Source organism: Meles meles, chromosome X (assembly GCF_922984935.1).
Source record: "Meles meles chromosome X, mMelMel3.1 paternal haplotype, whole genome shotgun sequence".
NCBI classification, from domain to species: domain Eukaryota; kingdom Metazoa; phylum Chordata; class Mammalia; order Carnivora; family Mustelidae; genus Meles; species Meles meles.
In genome coordinates this window covers 11,579,118-11,601,162 of record NC_060087.1, presented here as the reverse complement: position 1 = coordinate 11,601,162, position 22,045 = coordinate 11,579,118, and the positions used below count along the sequence as shown (strand labels likewise).

Genomic DNA, 22,045 nt, shown 5'->3' with positions numbered 1-22,045 from the left:
AAACCCAGGATAATGAGCAACCCTGGTCTGCTTGCCCATTGCTACTCCCTGCAACCAAATTGAGCTTTAAAGGCAGTTGTGATTGCAATGAGGCACTTTAATTAAGCAATATCTAAATTAATGAAGTAGGTATCAAAAGAGTTGGGCTCAGTCTGTTAAGCGTCTCTCTTCAGCTCAAGTCCTGATCCAGCTCAAGTCCTGATCCAGGTCCAGGGATCGAGCCCCAGGGTCAGGTTCCCTGCTCAGCAGGGAGCCTGCTTCTCCCTCTCCCTCTGCCTCTTCCCCTCCCCATCACTCCCCATTCCTGCGATCTTTCAAATAAATAAAATCTTTAAAAAAAAAAAAGAAGAGTCGGTATTTTTAGAATTCAGCCAAATGCTTTGTATAAGTGAATTGCTAAAAAAGAGCTTTTGAATTAGAATGGGAAAGATGAAAGAAAAAGAGGGGCTCCTGGGTGGCTCAGTGGGTTAAAGCCTCTGCCTTCTGCTCGGGTCATGATCCCGGGGTCCTGGGATCGAGCCCCACATCGGGCTCTCTGCTCAGCGGGGAGCCTGCTTCCCCTTCTCTCTCTGCCTGCCTCTCTGCCTACTTGTGACCTCTATCTGTCAAATAAATAAATAAATAAATAAATAAATAAATAAATAAATAAAATCTTTAAAAAAAAAGATTAAAGAAAAAGAATGGGAGCAACTAGTAATCAAGAAGGATTTCAGTGGTTGCAGTCATGTACTCTTTGGAGAGACAGGGCTTCAGTCCAATCAGCTGACCCACTTGACTGTATTTCTAAAAATTGGCAAATGTATGCACAGTTGCGCTTTTTTAAAAAATGTCGGAGGCAGTTGACTGTCTTTTCCAGTTAATGATCCTGATTGCATCAGATAAGGGGGCTTCGACTGTACATACAAAATTGAGGAAATCAGACTCTAGTGGAAGTGCCAACGCGGGTAGAACGGCCCATCACTGGCACGGGCGTCCTTGTAAAGACAAGAGAAAGGAAATCGGGCATCTGGGGAAAAGTTGCCCAGCGATTAATCACACACTGAAACCGCGGCACTAACTTGAAAATATGTGTTAAAGTATTTTGCCCTTTCAGGACTGTTTTGGCAAACCAAACTATTTGCAGTTCAATTGTTTTCCAGTACATCTTCCTTCACTGCCCTCTTAGAGTCAACATTCTTGGCGAAGCTTCTCGATGGAAACTATTTAGTATCTGATTTGGCTCTGGTATAATTGAAAGTAGTCAAACACAATAAAGTATATTTTCTTTGCAACTAATTTTAGGTTCAGGAGATAACCAGGTGGGTGAAATAGCATAGAAACGATAAGATGACAGAAGCAGTCTTTGCTTTGGGGGATCCTGTTTTAAACATTTCCTAAAACAATATAGAAGCAATAACGTACAGTTAGAATGACCTGGAAACCTGACTCCAGCATCTACAATGAAGGTCAGCCATAAGCTGGAGCATTTCACATAGTCTCTTCAGAATCAGCACTGTGATTCCTCCCCTTGAGCAGCAAAGAGGGTGGGCAGAAATGGTGTTCCAAATAAAGTGACGATTGGCGTTCTCAGGAAAACACGAACTCTTTGTTTCTAATTTCGCGTTTGCTCATAGACCCGGGAATGAGCTCCCTTGCGAGCTCATTGGTGCAGAGGAACCCAGTTCTGCATTATTGGAGAGTTGTCCCTCGCCAGCCCACTCCATAACGACAGGAGAGGTGCTGTAGAAGTTGTTGGGGCTTCTGTTCTGTGGAACATTCTAAAATGTTCCCTCTAAAATGAGAGGCCAGGAGTAGACCTTGTGGGTAACGTATTTGGGTGTTTTGTATGAATGAGTTGAAGATAAAATACATGGTCCATTGCCCCCAGGGCATCTCAGTAAAGCATCCTTAATAAAATGCTTCTTCATCACACAATTAAAGATATTACCCAGTTCTAAGTGAGATTATTCTTAGACTCCCAGACCTCTGTTCTATTGCCAAATCCGTGCATGAGTAGAAAGTCCACGGTGGCCTCTCGTTCACTTCCATGGCCCCTGCTGACCTAAATCTTCAATAGAGAAAGGACCTTTAGTGGTGTGCGGGGCCAGCTGTCGCTGGCTCAAGGGGGCCGATTGTACACCTCTTCCCTGACCTCACACCTCACATTGGTAACTTGAAATTGGCCACAGTGGGAGCCTTTATGCCACAGAAATGAGCACGTGCTACAAATTGGGTTCATTCTCCCACTCCTCCCTGAAAGCCAGTTTTTTTTTTCAGTTAAACATTTTATTCAGTAATTCTATTTAAAATTTACATTAATCCTTTTTCTCAAATTCTTTTTTTATTTCTTTTTTTTAAAATATTTTATTTATTTATTTGACAGAAAGAGAGGTCACAAGTAGGCAGAGAGGCAGGCAGAGAGAGAGGGAGAAACAGGCTCCCCATTGAGCAGAGAGCCCGATGCGGGGCTCGATCCCAGGACCCTGAGATCATGACCTGAGCCGAAGGCAGAGACTTAAACCACTGAGCCACCCAGGCGCCCCTGTTTCTTTTTAAAATTAACATATAATGTATTATTTGTTTCAGGGGTATAGTCTGTGAATCATCAGTCTTACACAATTCACAGCACTCACCATAGCACATACCCTCCCCAGTGTCTATCACCCCACCACCTCATCCCTACCCCACCTTCCTGCTCAGCAACCCTCAGTTTGTTTCCTGAGATTAAGAGTCTCTTATGGTTTGTCTCCCTCCCCAGGCCCATCTTGTTTCATTTTTTCCTTCCCTACTCTCCAAGCCCCCCACCCTGCCTCTCAAATTCCTCATATCAGAGAGAACATGTGATAATTGTCTTTCTCTGATTGACTTAGATAACTTAGCATAATACCCTCTAGTTCCATCCACATTACTCCAAATGGCAAGATTTCATTTTTTGATGGCTGCATAGTATTCCATTGTATATATAAACCACATCTTCTTTATCCATTTATCTGTTGACAGACATCTAGGTTCTTTCCATAGTTTGGCTACTGTGGACATTGCTGCTATAAACATTCAGGTGCACGTGTCCCTTCGGATCACTACATTTGTATCTTTAGGGTAAATACCCAGTAGTGCGATTGCTGGGTCATAGGGTAGCTCTATTTTCAACTTTTTGAGGAACCTCCATGCTGTTTTCCACAGTGGTTGCACCAGCTTGCATTCCCACCAACAGTGTAGGAGGGTTCCCCTTTCTCTGCATCCTCACCAACATCTGTTGTTTCCTGACTTGTTAATTTTAGCCATTCTGACTGGTGTGAGGTGGTATCTCACTGTGGTTTTTTTTTTTTTAATTCTTTTTAAAAGATCTTATTTATTGATTTGACAGAGAGAGATCACAAGTAGGCAGAGAGAGGCAAAGGGAAGCAGGCTCCCCGCTGAGCAGAGAGCCCAATACGGGGCTCGATCCCAGCACCCTGGGATCATGACCTGAGCCAAAAGCAGAGACTTAACCCACTGAGCCACCCAGGCGCCCCTCACTGTGATTTTTATTTGTATTTCCCTGCTGTTGAGTGACGTTGAGCACTGTTTCATGTGTCTGTTGGCCATTTGGATGTCTTCTTTGCAGAAATGACTGTTCCTGTCTTCTGCCCATTTCTTGATTGGATTATTTGTTCTTTGAGTGTTGAGTTTGATAAGTTCTTTATAGATTTTGGATATTAGCCCTTTATCTGAAATCTAGTGTTAAACATTGACTAACACACCCCTTCTTCTGGGACAGAGGTTCTTAATCTTCTTTTGTGCCATGGACGCTTTTGGCATTTGCCAAGTCTCCACCTCTTGAACATTGTTGTTGTTGTTGTTGCTGTTTTTAATTCAATGAAACCATTAAAACGTTAAAAGCAGAAGTTTGCAGTAGAGTTCTAGGTATGCTTTTTGGATGACATCTGAAAGAACACCATGGAGCAGCAGCTCTACTCTACGTTCTCAGCACTGATTCCCATGAAGGGTGTTTTGAGATGGCCATGGCACTGTAACGGGAGGGGAAAACACCTGTGATCTCTACTGGAGACAGAGTCAGCGGCCCAGCCAATACTACAGTGGTTGTTGGCTACACTCATGACCAAAGGAAAGGCTGCATCTCAACTCCATGTTTGTGAAAAGAAAGTTTTTGTCTGCCTTCCAGCAATTGCTCTGAGTTCTAGCCATGGGTCCTAGGACTGCATTGACCCCAGGTTAAGAACTCTTGCTCGTGGTGGGGGTCAGGGGGTGCCTGGGTGGCTCAGTCGGTTAAGCCTCTGCCTTTGGCTCAGGTCATGATCTCAGGGTCCTGGGATCGAGCCCCACATCGGACTCTCTGCTCAGCAGGGATCCTGCTTCCCCCTCCCTCTCTCTGCCTGCCTCTCTGCCTACTTGTGATCTCTGAAATATAAATAAATAAAAATCTTTAAAAAAGAACTTTCGGTTGGTTAGAATCCTATTTCACATTTGCAAGCATCAAAATGAGCCTTGTTGCTCACATGGGTGATCTCCAAAGTGGAGGTAGAAGGGAGGCTTTCCCTCAGGGGGAAAAAAAATTACTATGTTTGGGCTCCAGTATTCACAAAATTCACAAATTATGTGTCTGTTTATATAGTAATTCCTCAAGCTGTTGTTTTCATTTAAATAAGCATCCCCTAATTGATTATTCAGCTTTAGCTTTAACATGTCAGGGGGTTGCCCAGATTATGTCTTCAAATGTCCTTAAGGTGTATCCCTCTTAGGCATCTCTATGGGCTTCTCTCCCTGCTTGGTACCTTCTCTCTGTTGTCCATTTGCATGTCTTGGTTTTTTTACCCAACTGAAAGAACTAGCCCAAATTCCACCTCCTATCTCCAGCCTCCTGTGACTATTCCAGCCCATGTAGCTTTTCCAGTCCCTACCCTCGTGCAGAAACATAGCTGTCATCTGGTCGCTATATTATCATGTTCCTAGTGAGGATCCTAGGTGGGAGGTCTCCTCTCTCCCACTGTTGCCAAATCCTTTAGATTCTTTCTTAACTCTGCCTCCGAAATCCATCCCACTCTCCTAGTTCACACTGTACTTGATTTTCTTCTTCTTCTTCTTTTTTTAAAAGATTTTATTTATCCATTTGAGGTGGGGGAGAGCGCGCCTGTGTGCGCACAAGATGGGGGTAGGGGCAGAAGGAGAGGGTGAGGGAAAAGGACCAGCAGACTCCCCACTGAGCATGGAGCCCGATGCAGGGCTTGATCCCAGGACCCTGAGATCCGAACCTGAGCCAAAGTCAGCAGTGTAACCGAATGAGCCTGCCAGGCACCCCCAGACCGTAATTCATTTTCATTGAGACTGTAGCAGGAAACCCCTAACAGGTCATGCTAATTTCATTCTTGCCTCCTCAATCTGTTCTATGCTCTGCTCCCAGTGTTATGTCCCCAAGACACAGATCTGACCATTTCACATCCCACTCTGTCCTCAGAGGCCCCCCACTTTATGTGGATAAGCATGGCTTCCGAATCTTTTCTTGATCTGAAGCCAGTCTCCATTTTCATCATTCTTCCCAAAGGAATGTCACAGCAGTAGTGGACAGGTCACACTTCCCCTAGAGATGCCCTGCATGTTCCCCACACCTCAGCTTCACACAGGCTGTTGTCTTGTCTGGGATGCCCTATCCCCTAGCTTTACATGGTGTAGATCTCTGTAATCCTGCAAAACTCTGTTCAAGTCAATTCCTCCATGACAAATCCTTAGGGCCCCTAGACCTGAGTTAGCCTCTACAGCCCCGTTCTCTCATTGAACTTCGCTCATTATTTTACTGTTGTACTAGGACACGATTTCATTTGTATTTCATCTGTCAGTCTCATTATAGAAGGGGTAGGAACGTAGCCATCCTGAAGACACCCCCCCCAACATAGCCTTTAGCACAGAGCGTTGTTCAAAGTGCAGTAGCTATCCCACATACTTATTTTTCAAGGGAGTTACTCTCTGATTTTTTTATGAAAATATATTTAGTTTCTCCCACTGAGATTTGAGTTACTTGTGTAAAAGGAGCCTGAGAGGTGCCCAGCTGGCTCACTCAGTAGAGTTTGCGATTCTTGCTTCTCAGGATCATGAGTTCCATCGAGCCCCACGTTGGGCGTGGAGCCTACTTTAAAAAAAAAACAAAAAAAAGGCTTTGATCTTCTTTGGATTTTCTCATAGAACTAGGCACTTATGGGTGTTCCATAAATACTGTTGGTAGGAATTAATGATAGCATTTACTAATTTTCCCAAGTATGCTTAATTCCTAGGAGGTGTGTATAATTTGCTCAAGGAAGCGTTCTTATTAGCATGTAATGCCAACGACTTTGCTTATGAATTGAACTGTTAGGCCTGCCACTGAAATTGTAAGTGGAAACACGATGCAGGATTCACCTCCTTGTTTTTTTCTGCATTGGAAACTAGCCAGTTTCAGACTTTAGTACTTACAGGTATAATAAACCAAGAGATATACAGAGACTCCTAAGTCTCTTAAGTCTGAGGTTGAGATGAGTATTATGGTGCTATGGAGTTAACCATGTTTGTAAGCATGTGATAAATGTACTATAAAGAATGTTTGATTTCATGGGTCATCTTCTTTGTAGGACCTAAGGATGCACAACAGAAAATAGAGCCTCATCACACAGCAGTGCTGGGGGAAGGTGACAATGTCCAGGTGGAGAACAAGGTAAGTATTAAAAATCGCTAATTTTCTTAAATTGTACTTTCTACTGGTTTACAGGTAAATGCCCGTCTCCAGTGCAGCTGGAAAATGTTCTCTCTTCCCTCGGCAAGGAAACTATGCCAAAGTTTATTATGCCCTTTCATTAACCTCTGCTATTTCTATCGGTTTATTTTAAGGTTTTCTCTATACCCATTGCTCATTTTCAGAACTCACCTGAAGTCTTTCTTGTTTACCCCCAGACATGTGAGCCTGGATGCAACATGTCTTCCTTGTCTCTCAATTTTCTTTCTTTAGACCCTTGATTGATTTCATTTTTAGTCGAAGTGAAAATCGATCAGCCCACTAGGAGTATTAATATAGATCTCCATGCTTACTCACAGAGAGCCCTTTGCAAGTCAGCCCCGTTTCAAGCCAAGAAGAACATATGATGCATTTCGTCCCTTTTGGGTCCAACCCCTGCTTCTTAGGTAGAGTTTCTGCTATTTTAGGAGTCTCGGGAGCTTCTATCCCCACATGGTCAGTTTCTTCCCTGGGTCTCTTTCATTGCGTTGGTGATTCTGTCACTCTCTTGTGAGCCTGCTAAGCCAGCCCCATGGCTTTGTGTCCTTCTCATCAAGAGGACTGAAGAGACAATTGTGCAAAAGCTCCTGACAAGGTGAATTTTGCAAAGTAGGGATGAAAACTACTTCAGTGTGCAGGTGACTGGCGGAGAGGTGGGCTGACTGCTGTGAGGTGCTCTGCCCCCGGGGTTGCAGAATGCAGTGGATTTGAAGAATTACTACATCCTTGCCCACTTTTCTGGCAGTTCACCTACTGTGGCTTTAGTCACCCAAGGCACCACCCTGAAACAGGAAGCAAGTAGAAGAAAATTCTCCTGGGCACAAGAGAAAATGCAGATCTTGGGGTCCGTGCCCTCTCTTATTAGGTTGAACTGTTTGAAACTGCTACTTTGGACCTACAGAAATGGCAGTTTCCTCTGTGCCGACCCCAGGCAGGAAGAGAGGCATGGAAGCTACACAGAGGCCAGAACCTCCTGATAGTGGATTTGTTTGTAACATTATCTGATTTTAACTCGACACCATTGTTCCTCCTATAATCTAGCAGAGGGCACATTGCAAATGAGAAGGGCTCCAGAAGCTGGAAAGCACCACCAGAAAGATTTGTGGCAGGGCTGGGGGGTGGGGGACAGCCGGAAAGGTGGGAGGCAGCTGGGAGAGCCAAGAAGCACCATCCTGTTGTGGGCACTTCTGTCGATATGGCTCTGTACGAGCACAGCCGAGCTGGTGATGCAGGAGACCGATTTCAATGAAAAAAAAAATGGATTTTAGAAAACTAGCATTTCAATGGGTATGTCATGTTTATGTCCATGGATAGCAGCAAGTCCCCCTAGATTAGGAGGGCGAAGAGATAGTGACCTTGCCACTTGTTAGCCATGTGACTGTGGGCGGGTTGCTCCACTTCTCTGAGATTCGGTTTCTCTGGCTGTGAAAACGAAATAATGATGCCATGTGCAGGGGGTCTAGCACAGGGTAAGTTCTGCTCAATAGGCCAAATTCAAACCTGGCTCTGTAAATAAAGTTTTGTCAGAGCACAGCCATACCCGTCCCTTTCTGTTTGTCTGTGGATGCTTTCAAACTACAACGGTAGATTGGAGGGTTTATCCCAGAGACTGGGTGACCCACAAAACCCAAGGTACTTTTCTGGTTCTTTGCGAGGGCAAGCGTGCTAATAATGCCTGCTCTAGTACCTAGCAGCTGCCCAGTAATGGTAGCTAAAAAGTTCACTGAGCTAAACGCCTAATTTAACAGATCGTCATGTCAGATACGTGTTACCTAATGAGGATTCATACTTTAGGCCTGTGGGCTCAGGGTATATAACAGTTTCTAGAGCTCGAAAAAGCCTCTGAAGTATTCTGATTCACTCCATGGCTCCAGCTCAGGGTTATCTGCACTTGGAACGAAGCCTGAGGATTAAAGAAGGAAGATGTGACTTCCTAATGCTCCCCGTGATCCCCTTTGCACTGAGCTGTGGCCAAGAATAAGGATTCGGTATGCTCCCTGGCTTCTGTCTAGTCCTTTCAGTACTCCTTACTTCCACAGTCAAGCCTGTCTTCCTGGTTAACTAGTGGTAATGGGCGGTTTCCTCTAGAGTGGCCAGTCCTCTGGGGCCCCAAAGAGTTGATGCGGGTTGCGGTCTATTCCCAGCTGTCCTGCTCCATCTAGCATTTGACCTGCCTTAGAACGGCACATTTTCGGCTTCAGGGACCCCCGTCTTCTCGCACAGGGGGATTATCCTCCATGACTATTACTCTGAAGTCCTCCCTGGCAGGTAGCAACTGTAGGGGGGTTGGTTTATGCCAGATTTCAGAGTCTTTAAGCCAGAAATTTGACTTCTTGGAGGAAGCCCAAACTCCCCAACAGTGGTTTCAAAATAGTCTTAAATTTCTCAGAGTTCTTACAGATTGGGATCAACCCCATGCTACTCTGGGCATTTAATCCTGGACTGTACTGGTGACCCTGAAATGGTCTCTGTTTCAGGAGTTCAGGCTCCCTGTGTGGCTCTGGCCCACAGTGGGTGCTCTGGATGCCAGGATGGCTCCCTGACCAGGAGCACATCGGTTTGATGTGAAAGGTTCGATGTCACCTTCAGATACATGTTTATATTGATGTCTTAGTGAGAAAGCCTTAAGCCTCATGGATCAGCTGATTCACTTATAGTTTAAGGTAGACAATCAATTCTTCTTTGGCCGCTCCCAAAATAATAGGTGAGGGTCACAATAATTTTTAACTGCCGCCGTTCATGGGGAACTCAGTAACTGAATACAGATTAACATTTTGATTCAAATATAGATCGAAAGGCAGAAATAAAACACTCTATTAAAGCTAGAGAGTTTTTTCGCTTATTTATGGGTAAAAAATTCATAACCATTTATTTTTAAAAAACTGGTAGCAGTTCATTCTCTTACCTTTCAATTGGCCTACGAGGTGTGAACAGTGAAATCCAGTAAGAACAATTGCATGCAATTAAGTTGTGCTAAAGCACAGTTTCTTCCTGGTGATTGTTTTCAGGTACTGTAGGACTATGATAGGTGTTCTTAAACCAAAAGCATGCCCTTGGATTCATTCTCAGAGTCCTACTGCCATCTCAAGCTTCAGGATCAGACTGGGAGTCCTTACTGCTCATAGCTGGGAAGCTGTCCACACCTCCAGTAAATCGTAGGGCCTTCACCTGAGCATTAACCATTTATCGTTAGTATCAGTGGAACTCTGGATTTTTCTTAGGAATGGAATTTGTGGAATAACAAGAGCAATTTGTAAAAGGAAATTTTCATGGAAACCCAAAAGGGCCTAACTCTGAACTCAGAACTCTGAGAAGGTTGACTGAAGTCAGAGACATATATGGTCTGGGCTGGAAGAGACCATGGCTTTCAGGTGGGGAAATTATACCTGAAGCAGTACGTTGGCCCCCGTTACCTTTTGGTCTTTTCATCAAGCCCTAAAAGGCATTTACTGAGATCCTCACAGGGACTCATCTCTGAAACAGCTCTCCATTCTCTTTCCTTGTGCGTGATTTTCATCATTTGACAGTATGCCCAAGGTCACCATAGATGAGGACTTTTCAAGGTAACAGCAGTTGGGCCTTTTAACCATATCAGCACTCTACTGAAGATCCAGAAAGATGATTAGCTTTCTCCAAAGAAGGCTAAGTAGGGAAAGAAAAAAAAGATATATTTAAGGAACAAGAAAAGGACATCAGACATCTGGCTTAGGATAGAGGAGGAAGGGCTACTGAGAGGTTAATTTAGTGGAAAGGTCATGAAAGGAAGCGAGGACTGTCATTCGGGTTTCTGAAATGGGAATCCAAACTCCTGGCCTCTTAACACCAGCAGTGAAATCATCTTTCATTTCACATTGGCTGTCAGTGTCCCTTCATTTTTCTATCCAAATTATAAATAGAAAGTCATCCTTTGATCTAATATGAAAAGAAGCAAAACTCTTATTTTTAAATTTGACCATTATTTCTAAATGTATCAACTGGGGATATTTTGTCATTCACAAAAGGTATGCCTTCTGCATTAAGAAACTTACATTCTTGGGGCACCTGGCTGGTTCAGTGGGTGGAGTGTATGACTCTTGACCTTGGGGTAAGAAGTCTGAGCCCAAACATGTCTATTTCTGAATGTCCCATTGGGAATAATTTGAAGCTAATGTGCTGGCCAAATGGACGATGTTCCTAATTCCAAATATAATAAATTCCAGAAATAGTTTCTGTGTAGCACTCAACATGGAAACATTTACTCCTTATGAAGATTTGTCTTCTCAGTCAGCACTCGGCAGTGCATCCAGACCACCAAACCATTAACCTTCTCAGATAAAGGAGGAAAATGCAAATTAAGAGTTTCTTTAACTAGAAATATCCTTAAGGCAAACCGTATGATTTACTTATCTTATTGCAAGGTTTAAAATCTCCCATTAACAATTTTTAAAAGGGAAGATTATGCAAATCCAAAAGTAAGGTTTACGTTTTTAAAATTTATTTTTAAAGATTTTATTTATTTATTTGACACAGAGAGAGAGAGATCACAACTAGGCAGAGAGGCAGGCAGAGAAAGAGGAGGAAGCAGGCTCCCCGCAGAGCAGAGAGCCCGATGTGGGGCTCGATCCCAGGACCCTGGGATCATGACCTGAGCCAAAGTCAGAGGCTTAACCCACTGAGCCACCCAGGCGCCCCAGTAAGGTTTACTTTTGACATTTCTTTGCTATTAATGTAAAATAGGTCCCAGAAATATTGCACTAAATGGAACCTTCTAAAACCATCCAAGTGATATCTGCTCAGGTAATTTTGTCTCCAAATGGGTCCTATTATATTAAAGCCTCTAAAGTTTGTGTTTAGAATTAAGATTTGATTTTTTCCCCCGAAACTGAAAAAAGTATTAATTACAATGTCCATGCCAGAGACAGGTTTTTAGATCACTTGGGAGATTTTAATTTGCTACAGGACTCCTTCCAGAGAACACATGGACAGTATGACTCCGATCCCCTGCTATCACTGATGTCCTGTGACGGCCCCCAACCTGTGCAGGAGAGCGCAGGAGAAGAACCTCCACCACACTGTGAGAGAACCTAACTGTTGTAAGCCGCTGAGTTTAGGGTGATCTGTTAATCACTGATACAGAACTGAATGTTACGTAATTCTTTGGAGGCATGTCTTAGGTCTATCTAATTTAAAATAAAATAAATAAAGCAATAATGATTAAAACTTACCCTATTCTAATAATGTAGCATATTTCTTTTTTTTTCTTTTTTATTTTTTTTATTTTTTTTTAAAGTGGGCTCACATTCTTTTTTTTTTTTTTTAATATTTTATTTATTTGACAGACAGAGATCACAACTAGGCAGAGAGGCAGGCAGAGAGAGAGGAGGAAGCAGGCTCCCCGCAGAGCAGAGAGCCCGATATGGGGCTCGATCCCAGGACCCTGGGACCATGACCTGAGCTGAAGGCAGAGGCTTTAACCCACTGAGCCACCCAGGCGCCCCTTTTTTTCTTTTTTAAAGACTTATTTATTATTAGAGAGCGAGACAGAGAGGCAGCACACAAGGGGGAGGGACGGGGGAGAGGGAGAGAGAGAATCTCAAGCAGACTCCCACTGAGTGCAGAACCAGGCATAGAGCTCGAACCCACAACTCTGAGATCATGACCTGAGCCAAAATCAAGAGTCAGATGCTCAATCCACTGAGTCATCTAGGCGCTCCTCATATAGCATATTTCTAAATATGTGGTAAGGTAATTATACTACATCATATTATATTTATATACTTCTTTTTTTAAAAGATTTTATCATTTATTTGACAGAGACACAGCGAGAGAGGGAACACAAGCAGGGGAAGTGGGAGGGGGAGAAACAGGCTTCCTGCGGAGCAGGGAGCCTGATGTGAGGCTTGATCCCTGCACCCTAGGATCCTGACCTGAGCCCAAGGCAGACGCTTAACAACTGAGCCACCCACGCGTCCCTATATTTATATAGTTCTGATACAAAGCTTATTAATTAGAAATTATTATCATGTTACTAGTACCAGAAGACTTATCCCTGGATTCAACAAAAATAATATTTTAAACTGCCATGCAGTTAAAAAAAATTCATATTGTACAGGCCTGAAATTGATTTCTTCTTTTGCCCTGCACTTGAAAATATTAAAAGGCAAGTTGGGGTAGAATGGTTTCTGCAAAAGTCTTAACTTATTCCCTGCAGTCCCAGGGCTGGTATCATTTAACACAGTCCCCCAGCAGATGCACTGATCATCTCTTCGGGTTTTTGTTCAAGGGCCACTTTGTAATTTTGCAAGTTGGTAAAAATTCCTGAACATTCCTGAATTAGATAGCAAATACATTTTCGTTTTTAAATATCGTATGGTCTCCTGCTTATGAGTTGTACCATTTTGAATCCCCATTAGAAAAATAATGATCATTCTTATTTCCTTACAGCTTTGCCAAAAAACATGTTTTTGAACTTTTAATAGAACAACTTTTTCCCTTAAAAAAAAATCTCTGTTTAACCATTTCCAGGCTCAATTTATTTATACATCATCACCCTACCTACCCACAACCCAATTTGCTGTCACAGCATGCTTACATGAATTCATCCGAAAATCAAAAAATGATTCTGGTAGTTCATATTTTAAAAACAGATATCATAAACTCCATACACTAAAGATTAGTGCTTTAAACTAAGCGCAGATGGGGGCACCTGGGTGGCTCAGGGGCGCCTGGGTGGCTCAGTGGGTTAAAGCCTCTGCCTTCAGCTCAGGTCATGATCTCAGGGTCTGGGATCGAGTCCCACATCAGGCTCTCTGCTCAGCAGGGAGCCTGCTTCCCTCTCATTCTCTCTCTGCCTGCCTCTCTGCCTACTTGTGATCTCTGTCTGTCAAATAAATAAATAAAATCTTTAAAAAAAAATAAAAATAAATAAATAAACTAAGCGCAGATGATCAATCCCTGCTTATTCTTGCTTTAGACACCATGCTAACAATTAGGCTTTGTGGTTTTCAGATCTATGAGGTATTCAGAGGTAGAAGAAAGAAAAGCACTATTATAGAGCAATACAAGAAAATAGCTTAAGATCAATGATGGAGGGGCGCCTGCGGGGGCTCAGTCTGTTAAGCCTCTGCCTTCGGCTCAGGTTATGATCTCAGGGTCCTGGGATGGAGCCCTGCATCAGCTCTCTGCTCAGTGGGGAGACTGCTTCTCCCTCTCCCTCCCCCCCCCACGCTTGTGTTCCCTCTCGCTGTGTCTCTCTCTGTCAAATAAATAAATAAAATGTTTTTTAAAAAGATCAATGATGAAAATGAAAAAAAACTTCATAAAACAGGCACAGAAGCTTAAAAACTAGTCTAGGACCACTTAGTTAAGCCAACAGGCTCTACAGACATCATCATACATTATAGCTCAGGACAATAATTAATATACATGCTGATGATCCAAATTTGTGAGCAAGTTCAATTGTGCATAATATACACTAAGCTCTGAGCAAAGGGTGTGGTTTCTATCAGAAATGATTTTTCTTTTCAATATCACATTTAAATGACTAAAAATTCAACTTAGAAAATGCAGTTATCAAGAGAGCTTTATTCCGGGGCACCTGGGTGGTTCAGTGGGTTGGAGCCTCTGCCTTTGGCTCAGGTCATGATCCCAGGGTCCTGGGATCAAGCCCTGCATCAGGCTCTCTGCTCAGCGGGTAGCCTGCTTCCCTCCCTCTCTCTCTGCCTGCTTCTCTGCCTACTCGTGATCTCTCTCTGTCAAATAAATAAATAAAATCTTTTAAAAAAAGAAAGCTTTATTCCCTAATGGCTGTGGAGTGGTGAAATTTAAGTGTGAATCAACAGACATTTGAAAGAAAAGTATTTTAGGGGCGCCAGGGTGGCTCAGTGGGTTAAAGCCTCTGCCTTCAGCTCAGGTCATGATCCTGGGGTCCTGGGATCGAGCCCCACATCGGGCTCTCTGCTTGGTGGGGAGCCTGCTTCTCTGCCTACTTGTGCTGTCAAATAAATAAATAAAACCTTCAAAAAAAAAAACATGTTTATTGTTTGATGTTTTGTTCCTTAACTTTAGGACCCTGAGAGAAGCCACTTTGTTCTAATTGCTGGGGAGCCACTAAGAGAACCAGTTGTCCAACATGGTAAGCCCCAAACGACGGCAATTTTCCCATTGATTTTGTTTTTCTTTGAAAGTAGTATGCATGGATAGTATTACGGGGAGGGGAGGCTGGATTTTTGTCTTTCTTTACCTACAAATTCGAGGATTTTGTTTCATTGTGCCATCATCAGAGGAAAATATATACATGGCATTTATTTCTATATTCATTGTCTCCTTCTTTTAAAGGAATAATACCTATTACCTGTAGGATGTTGAATGTCAAACTATGGGGAAACAGAAGTAGTGTTTTGCATTTTGTCACAGGGAACTTGAACTTACAGAAAGGTTTTGTGGCCTGCTACTTGAATATCATTTTTATCTTTATCAAAAACAGCAGTGATTTCAATACTGTTTGTAGTCCATTGTATTTTTAGTGAAAAACGGGTATCTCTTAAGAATATTTCTTTAGCAGTTTCTAAAGTATCTGAGCCACTCCTTCTTTGTTTAAAAAACAAAAATGAATAGAGGGAATGGTGGTATCGTAGGACTAAGACTAGTTGGAGGCAGAAACTCCTGGAATAGGGACCTACTCACTTCAATTTGTCTTGACTTCCTCATAATATTATTGTTTTATTAAATGAAGAGCATCTAAAAACAGCTGGAATCCACCTTCATATCCATTTTTATTAAGAAATTTTTTGCCAACTTACTTAGATAAATGCCTATAAAACATGAGTCTACTTATCTGATTATGAAATTTGGCCTTAAAATCCCATCATAGCAGCTTGCCTTGCGTGAATTCCCAGCTATACACAACGATTTCAGGAAAAATCATAGCTGATCATACATTTCAAGAATAGCTTACTGTTTTAAAAAGATTCTCTTGTTCTATTAATAACTTCAGGGGAAAACATGAAGTTAATACTCTACCTAGCCGATAGCAGTTGATCTCCATATTGTGTGCTTCAGTTTCCACTCCAAAGTTCCATGGTTCTTGTTGCCTTTCATCTTGATTGAAGAGCACTGAAATGGTGTGTTGTTCTAGAAGAAGCCTGAAGACAGATCATAAAGGGTCATAGTCTTTGTTCATAGTGGCTAGAATTTAGGTGGGGAAAGGAGGTGTGGAATGTAAGTCTTTTGAGTTTAATAATCGCCTCTGCACCGAGGATGAGAAATGAGAGTCCAATCAGATTAGGTGACTGAAGGGGAGGGTCTGCTCGAGGCCACTGTCCGTCTGTGTTACAGAAATCCTCTCTTGGAGGCTTAGATCTTGAGAACACTGCATAACTAAGCCTGCACCTTCAAACTCAGATGAACCAGACAAGATAGGTAAGTCCCTTGACATCTCAGTTAATGAGAGGCACAAAGCATTTTATTTCGTTTGTTTATTGTAGTTTTTTGGGTGGGTTTTTTTTTTTTTTTGGTTTTTGCTTACTTTTTAAACCCTAGAGAGTTGTTCTTTTACCTGTGTGTGTCTAAAGACAGCCACAACCATCTCTTGGCTGTTTGGGAACCTTACCAATTTAATGAACTAGCTGAGGACCTTGTTTTTCTTATCAGAGATTGTCCGTAATGATATGCTACAAATTAAGCATGGACCACCACAGAATGTTGAAATAGGGAATGTCCTTAACATCAATGTAGTCATGTCCCTTTTTATAAATGAGGAAAATGAAATCAATATATTTTATTTATTTACATAACAGATAATTGGGTAGTATTTATCATTACTATGAAGGGTCAAAGTGCTTTCCACCTATTACTTCATTTAATCTGCAGGACAAACTTATGAGGTTGGGACTCTCAGCCCCATTTTACAGATGAGGAAGTGGAGGTACAGAGGTTCATTGGCTTGCCCACCACCACATAGCTGGATTCACAGTCAGGCTGTCTGATCTCCAGCCACCCTGCCCTTCTGGTTCTCACTGTGTTGGGGTGACCCCCGCTCTGCCCTGTGGCTTCTCTGATGGGAAGCGGTGATTAGTAGTGGAGCTGGGATATGAACCCTAGGCTTCTGCTCCCCCTGCTTTGTGCTCTCCACTGTACTAGGGGGTTTTACCTAATGAGAGCTTGAACTCACACCATATTTATTACCCGGGAGGGAGTGTAAAGGTTTAACTAGAGAAAAGATGAAAGCTGTAGTTTGAAAGAGTATTTATGAAATAATTGATAACTATCAAATAATTTTCTGGTTTATAACCCTTATAGTTGATCAATTAAAAAACGTACGCTTTCTGGGGGATGTAATGTACAGCTTGATGATTATAGTTAATAATACTGTAGTGCCTATTTGAAAGTTGCTAAGGGAATAGATCTTAAAAGTTCTCATCACCAGACTGCGGTGCCTGGATGTCTCAGTCAGTTAAGTGTCTGACTCTTGGTTTCGGCTCAGCTCATGATCTCAGGGTCATGAGATGGAACTCTGTATCGGGCTCTGCACTGGGCATGGAACCTGCTTAAGATTTTCCCTCTGCCCCTTCATCCCTCCCTGCCCTCTCCCCACACACACACACAAAGTTCTCATCACAAGAGAGGTGCCCGGGTGGCTCAGTGGGTTGGGGCCTCTGCCTTCGGCTCAGGTCATGATCCCAGGGTCCTGGGATCGAGCCCCACATCAGGCTCTCTGCTCAGCAGGGATCCTGCTTCCTCCTCTCTCTCTCTCTGCCTGTCTCTCTGCCTACTTGTAATCTCTGTCTGTTAAATAAAATACATAAAAATCTTTAAAAAAAGAAAGTTCTCATCACAAGAAAAAAATCTGTAACTTTGTGTGGTGATGAATATTAACTAAACTTACCATGATGATCATTTTACAACATGTACAAATACCAACTCATTATGTTGTACATCTTGAGACTAATACAATGTATGTCAATTATACCTTGATTAAAGAAAACAAATTTAGTGATCTACTATGCAAAAAAAGAACAAAAGGAAAAGAAAAACAAAACATGCTTTCTGGTTTATTTTTCTTCTTCATCTTAAGGATTTGAGCAGACAAGCATCCTCAGCTCGGCTTTGGAGGGCTCCAAACTTCCAATGCTTCCTTTGTTTCCCAAAGTGTGGTCCACGGACCAGCAGTATCTGCATGACCGGAAGAATAGTGAGAAATGCAGAGTTTCCGACTCCACTCTAGACCCTTGAAACGGAATATGCATTTCAGTAAGATTCCCAGGTGGTTCACCTGCACATTAGAAATTGAGAAGCAGAACATCGTACTGTAGAAATGTGTCAAAATGGAAGCCGAGAAGTGCACCATTTTTTCAGGAAAGTAATGAGGGGATGGGAGAGGTGCTCCACAAATCCAAACTGTAGCGATATTATGACGTGTAAGAAGTGGGTCCTTGGCCCAGGATCTGCTCTCATTTTAAGTTCATTTCCCTTTCTTCTGTGTGTCTTTTAGAAGCAGACGTCTCCAAGGTGCCCTCCTGGATTGATTTTGCATATGAGCTCTCTGTCGTCATTTTTTCCTACCTGACAGAGTCCAGTTCTCTGTCTCCAGATGAAATTTCTCTCATGAGCCCCAGATCCGTGTTTTCAACAACACACCCAGAACCCCTGCCAGGAAGCCATTGTCATCTCTCCAGTTCCTTCCTGTCAGCATAGCCAGAGCTGGCTTCTTGTCCTACCCACCCCCTCCTGTGTCCGGGATCTCAGCTGCCCTTAACAGTTGTACCATCTAGTCAGTCTCCCAGGCCAGACCCCTTCTCCACCCTGGTGCCAGAGTCTGAAAAACTAGAAATCAGATCACATTGCTGTCTACTTAACCCTTCGGTGACTCTTGATCATCTGCGGAATTATGCCCAAACTTCTTCCCATAGACTGTACCCAAATCCCACAGGGGTCTGGCCTCTTCTGGCAAGGCAGGCCCCTCATTTCTTTCCTGCTTCAATCTCTCCTTCCAGCACTGTGCCCCCGTCCTCAGTTCTTCCACTTTTACCAAAACTCAAGTTCAAACCTAGGAATTAGACAAAGGCGCCAACAGGGTGTGACCCATGGACCAAATCTGCCCACTGCGTGATTTTGTAAATAAAGTTTTATTGGAACACAGCCGTCCCTATTCGCTTTCATACGGTCTGTGTCTACTCTTATGCTTCACCAGAGGATTTGAGTAGTGGAGACAGACACTGTTTGACCCCCAAGATCTGAAATACATACTGTCTCATCCTTTACAGAAGAGGTTTGCCAACCCCTAGAGAATCCAAAACATGATGGTTTCTTGACTCAAAATGTTTGTAATCTCCTGTTCATGGCCAATGAGTTGCTGCTGATTTTCCAAAAAAATGACTCAAATCCTTCATGTAAGCGCACAGGCTTATTTGCCATGTACACATCCAAACTACGACATTGCCATTTCTTGGCATCAGATCGGTTCAGTTCTTGACATCGACTGCTGCTATCAAACTAAAAACGAGGGGAAATCTTAAAAGTTCCCACCATAAGGAAAAACAGTTCTCTGTGTGTGGTGACAGCTCTTAACCAGACTTACTGGGCTGATCATTTTGCAGTATATACAAATATTAAATCATTACTTGTCCACCTGAAACTCCACCTGAAAATGCAATATAATGTTGCATGTCAATTACTCCTCAGTTAAAAAAAAGGGGGGGGGGAGAAAGACCTCACAACTCTCAAAATCCTTGTAAGGGAACCAAGCCCAAGAATGTTTTGAATGAAGAGATTGCAACAACGGCTGAGTGGGAGGCAATCATTTATCTGATTTGTTTATCTGAAGTCTGGTCTTTATAATCCTTCACCATCCTAGTCAAGAACTTTGTATTACTGTCCTCAGGGACTGGACACTGTGAAAAAAGCCTTTTACTGCTCCCATATGCCTGGATTGGTTTCAGGTTAAGGACTCCAGAAATACATATCATTTCTAAATGATAAAATATTATTGTCACCCAGAACTTTGTGAACATCTCTTTCTGCCGTAAGTCCATTTGTGATGAACACCAATGAAGAGATTTCTCAGGCCGTTCTTGATTTCAGAAATGCAAAAAATGGGTTTGAAAGAGCCAAAACCTGGAAATCAAAGATTGGAAACCAGTGAAGAGCCCAGGAGCGCATCTCCGTGCTTTCTAGAATTTTGCCCATGGTGGCATCCGTCTGTTCAGCAAATTCGAGTTTCCAGAGCTGACTGAGCCCATGCTTCTACTGAATTCTACCCTGAAGTGATAACACGGTTTTTATAGCAACGCACGTGAGATATTTCCTGCTACATGTAAATAAACCTAATTGTTGCTTCTTTAAAGATCCGTGTTCTTCATTTTGATCTAAGTTATTAGGTTTCTGTTTTAAAAAATCATTTCGTGTATTGTTTCCCTTTTTGTGTGTGTCTGAATGTTTTGTGATTTTTGCTCACGGGTGAGTTTTGTGAGCATATGTGATTGCTTTCTGCCTGTCCCTGGCAGTCGATGTGTGGGTATCTGAGGTCCCTTCCTGAGCAATGCAGTTTCCATGCAACATTCATGCCTGTGCTCTGGGGTTTCACGTTACAGGTTATCTGCGTTAAAATAACAGCAGTTCTGACAGTTTGAGTCAGTTTTCAAAACTGCCCTGCTATTGGTAGGGACACGACAGGATTACAGCCAAGACTTCCCTGCATTTTCTGCCAAAATCTCTGTCAGATTTCAGACACATGCTTCCGCAACCTCCCATAAGGGTTGTGAAAAAAGTTTGAATCCAGAATTGGGTTCCAGCCTTCTGCGGTGGCCACACCACCTCTTCACAAAGCAACTAGAACCTGGGGCATAGGGTGGCGAGTTGTTGTTTTTTTTTTGTTTGTTTGTTTGTTTGTTTTTAATTTGCTGGATGTGAAGTGAATTGCGAGTGCTTTTTCATGTCAAGGGCAAGTCATATGCACCTCCTGATTATTTTTGGAGCATGAGAGCATTTAGATTTTTTTTTCAAGTCTCTCCCCACATAAGATTGAGCAAAAAAGTTCCTTGACTAATTGAAGTCATTTCATTGGATTTTGATCACAACTGATTATTTGTGTTTTTCCATGTGTCTTGGGGTTTCGAACTTTCCTTCTGGAGAATGCCTTTTGAAACAGTTTGCTCTCGCTGCCTGATGTCAACTGCTTGGTAATCAGTGGATATTAAAATACTCAAAATGTACGGACAGTGGGCCGTGCTGAATGTTTTCGTGATGTCTTCTCTGCAGTTGGTGCAGGGTTCCAGTTATGAACGTGGACCAGTGAAGGTAGGTGCCTTAATTTTTAGTGTGATGCAGAGTTTTCTTATGGCTCATACAGAGGATTTTCTTTCTTTGCCCCCGATTTTCCAGACAATATTAAAATACAGAAACTCCTATTAGCAGACCAGAGATATCTTTCATTGGTTAATGAGTGTTCTGATTCTTAGGCTTACTAAGATTCCTGCCATGTGTGTTGGAAAATGCTGTTGTTGTTGTTGTTGTTGTTTTAAATTTTGGAGCTCTAATAGAACATAAATGAGCCTTCTAGACACTTTTCAGATGGATAAGTTTCACCTCAATTATATATGCAGATGGCACAGTGATTTTCTAATGAAGCACTGATTTGTTTTTGTGACATGGATAACTGTGTGGGCCATTTATTCATGTTGTTTGTAAGCAGCAAACGTTAGTTTGGTTCCTTTAGTTAATTTCTTTTGTAAATTGCAAAGTGCAGTACTTTATCCAGATGGTTTCTATCTGGTTTTCTAAAATACCCATTGCTACCATCTAGAAAAATGGTTTTTGGAAATCGTTTGCTTTTTTTTACTTTTTAAAGTGTGTAAAATTCAACAGTAATTGAATCCTTGGTTCTTAAAGACAAGTCTCGGAGCCAGACGAGTTGAGAGTAATGCAAAAGAATTAATTGGGTTGTTACTGGCTGAGCAATATTTCACCGAGTTTCATGTATTTTGCAGATTAGACTGTTTTCTTCAGCTCTCTATTTTGAAAATGATTTGGATTTCATTGTTTTGATGAAAGAGATAGTAAATCGTTATTGATTTAGGAATTTCTGGCCGCCAATAGACAAGTTAGACGTGAACTTGAGGTTTTGTAGCTGTTGTTAGGACATATATTTTCGGCAGGGGTGACAGCGCCCCCAACAGGAGAAGATTGGTCCTTGGGGTGAACAAGTCTTCCTCTCATTCCATGTGGAATGCCAAGGTACACGCAGTGCCTAAACAGATGTACAGTTTGTAAAGGTTGAACACTGTGCTGGGGGACAGCCGCCCTGAGTAGTCTGGCAGTCTACTCAAATCTTTCTTTAAAAAAAAAAAAAAA

General features: G+C 42.4%; 2 protein-coding genes across 2 annotated transcripts in view; both read left to right on the top strand.

The window, feature by feature from the left end:
* The window catches only part of PIR (pirin), a 420,337-nt gene extending 400,499 nt beyond the window's left edge, over positions 1-19,838 (top strand). The window contains exons 7-9 of the mRNA XM_045995952.1: positions 6,579-6,661; positions 14,765-14,835; positions 19,724-19,838. Of these exons, the coding sequence (XP_045851908.1) occupies positions 6,579-6,661; positions 14,765-14,835; positions 19,724-19,838 (269 nt within the window). The remainder of the gene's footprint in view (positions 1-6,578; positions 6,662-14,764; positions 14,836-19,723) is intronic.
* Positions 19,839-20,856: 1,018 nt separating this feature from the next.
* VEGFD (vascular endothelial growth factor D) overlaps positions 20,857-22,045 on the top strand; it is a 40,802-nt gene continuing 39,613 nt past the window's right edge. Inside the window, exon 1 of the mRNA XM_045996091.1 lies at positions 20,857-20,992. Within this exon, the coding sequence (XP_045852047.1) occupies positions 20,903-20,992 (90 nt within the window). The 5' untranslated portion in view covers positions 20,857-20,902. The remainder of the gene's footprint in view (positions 20,993-22,045) is intronic.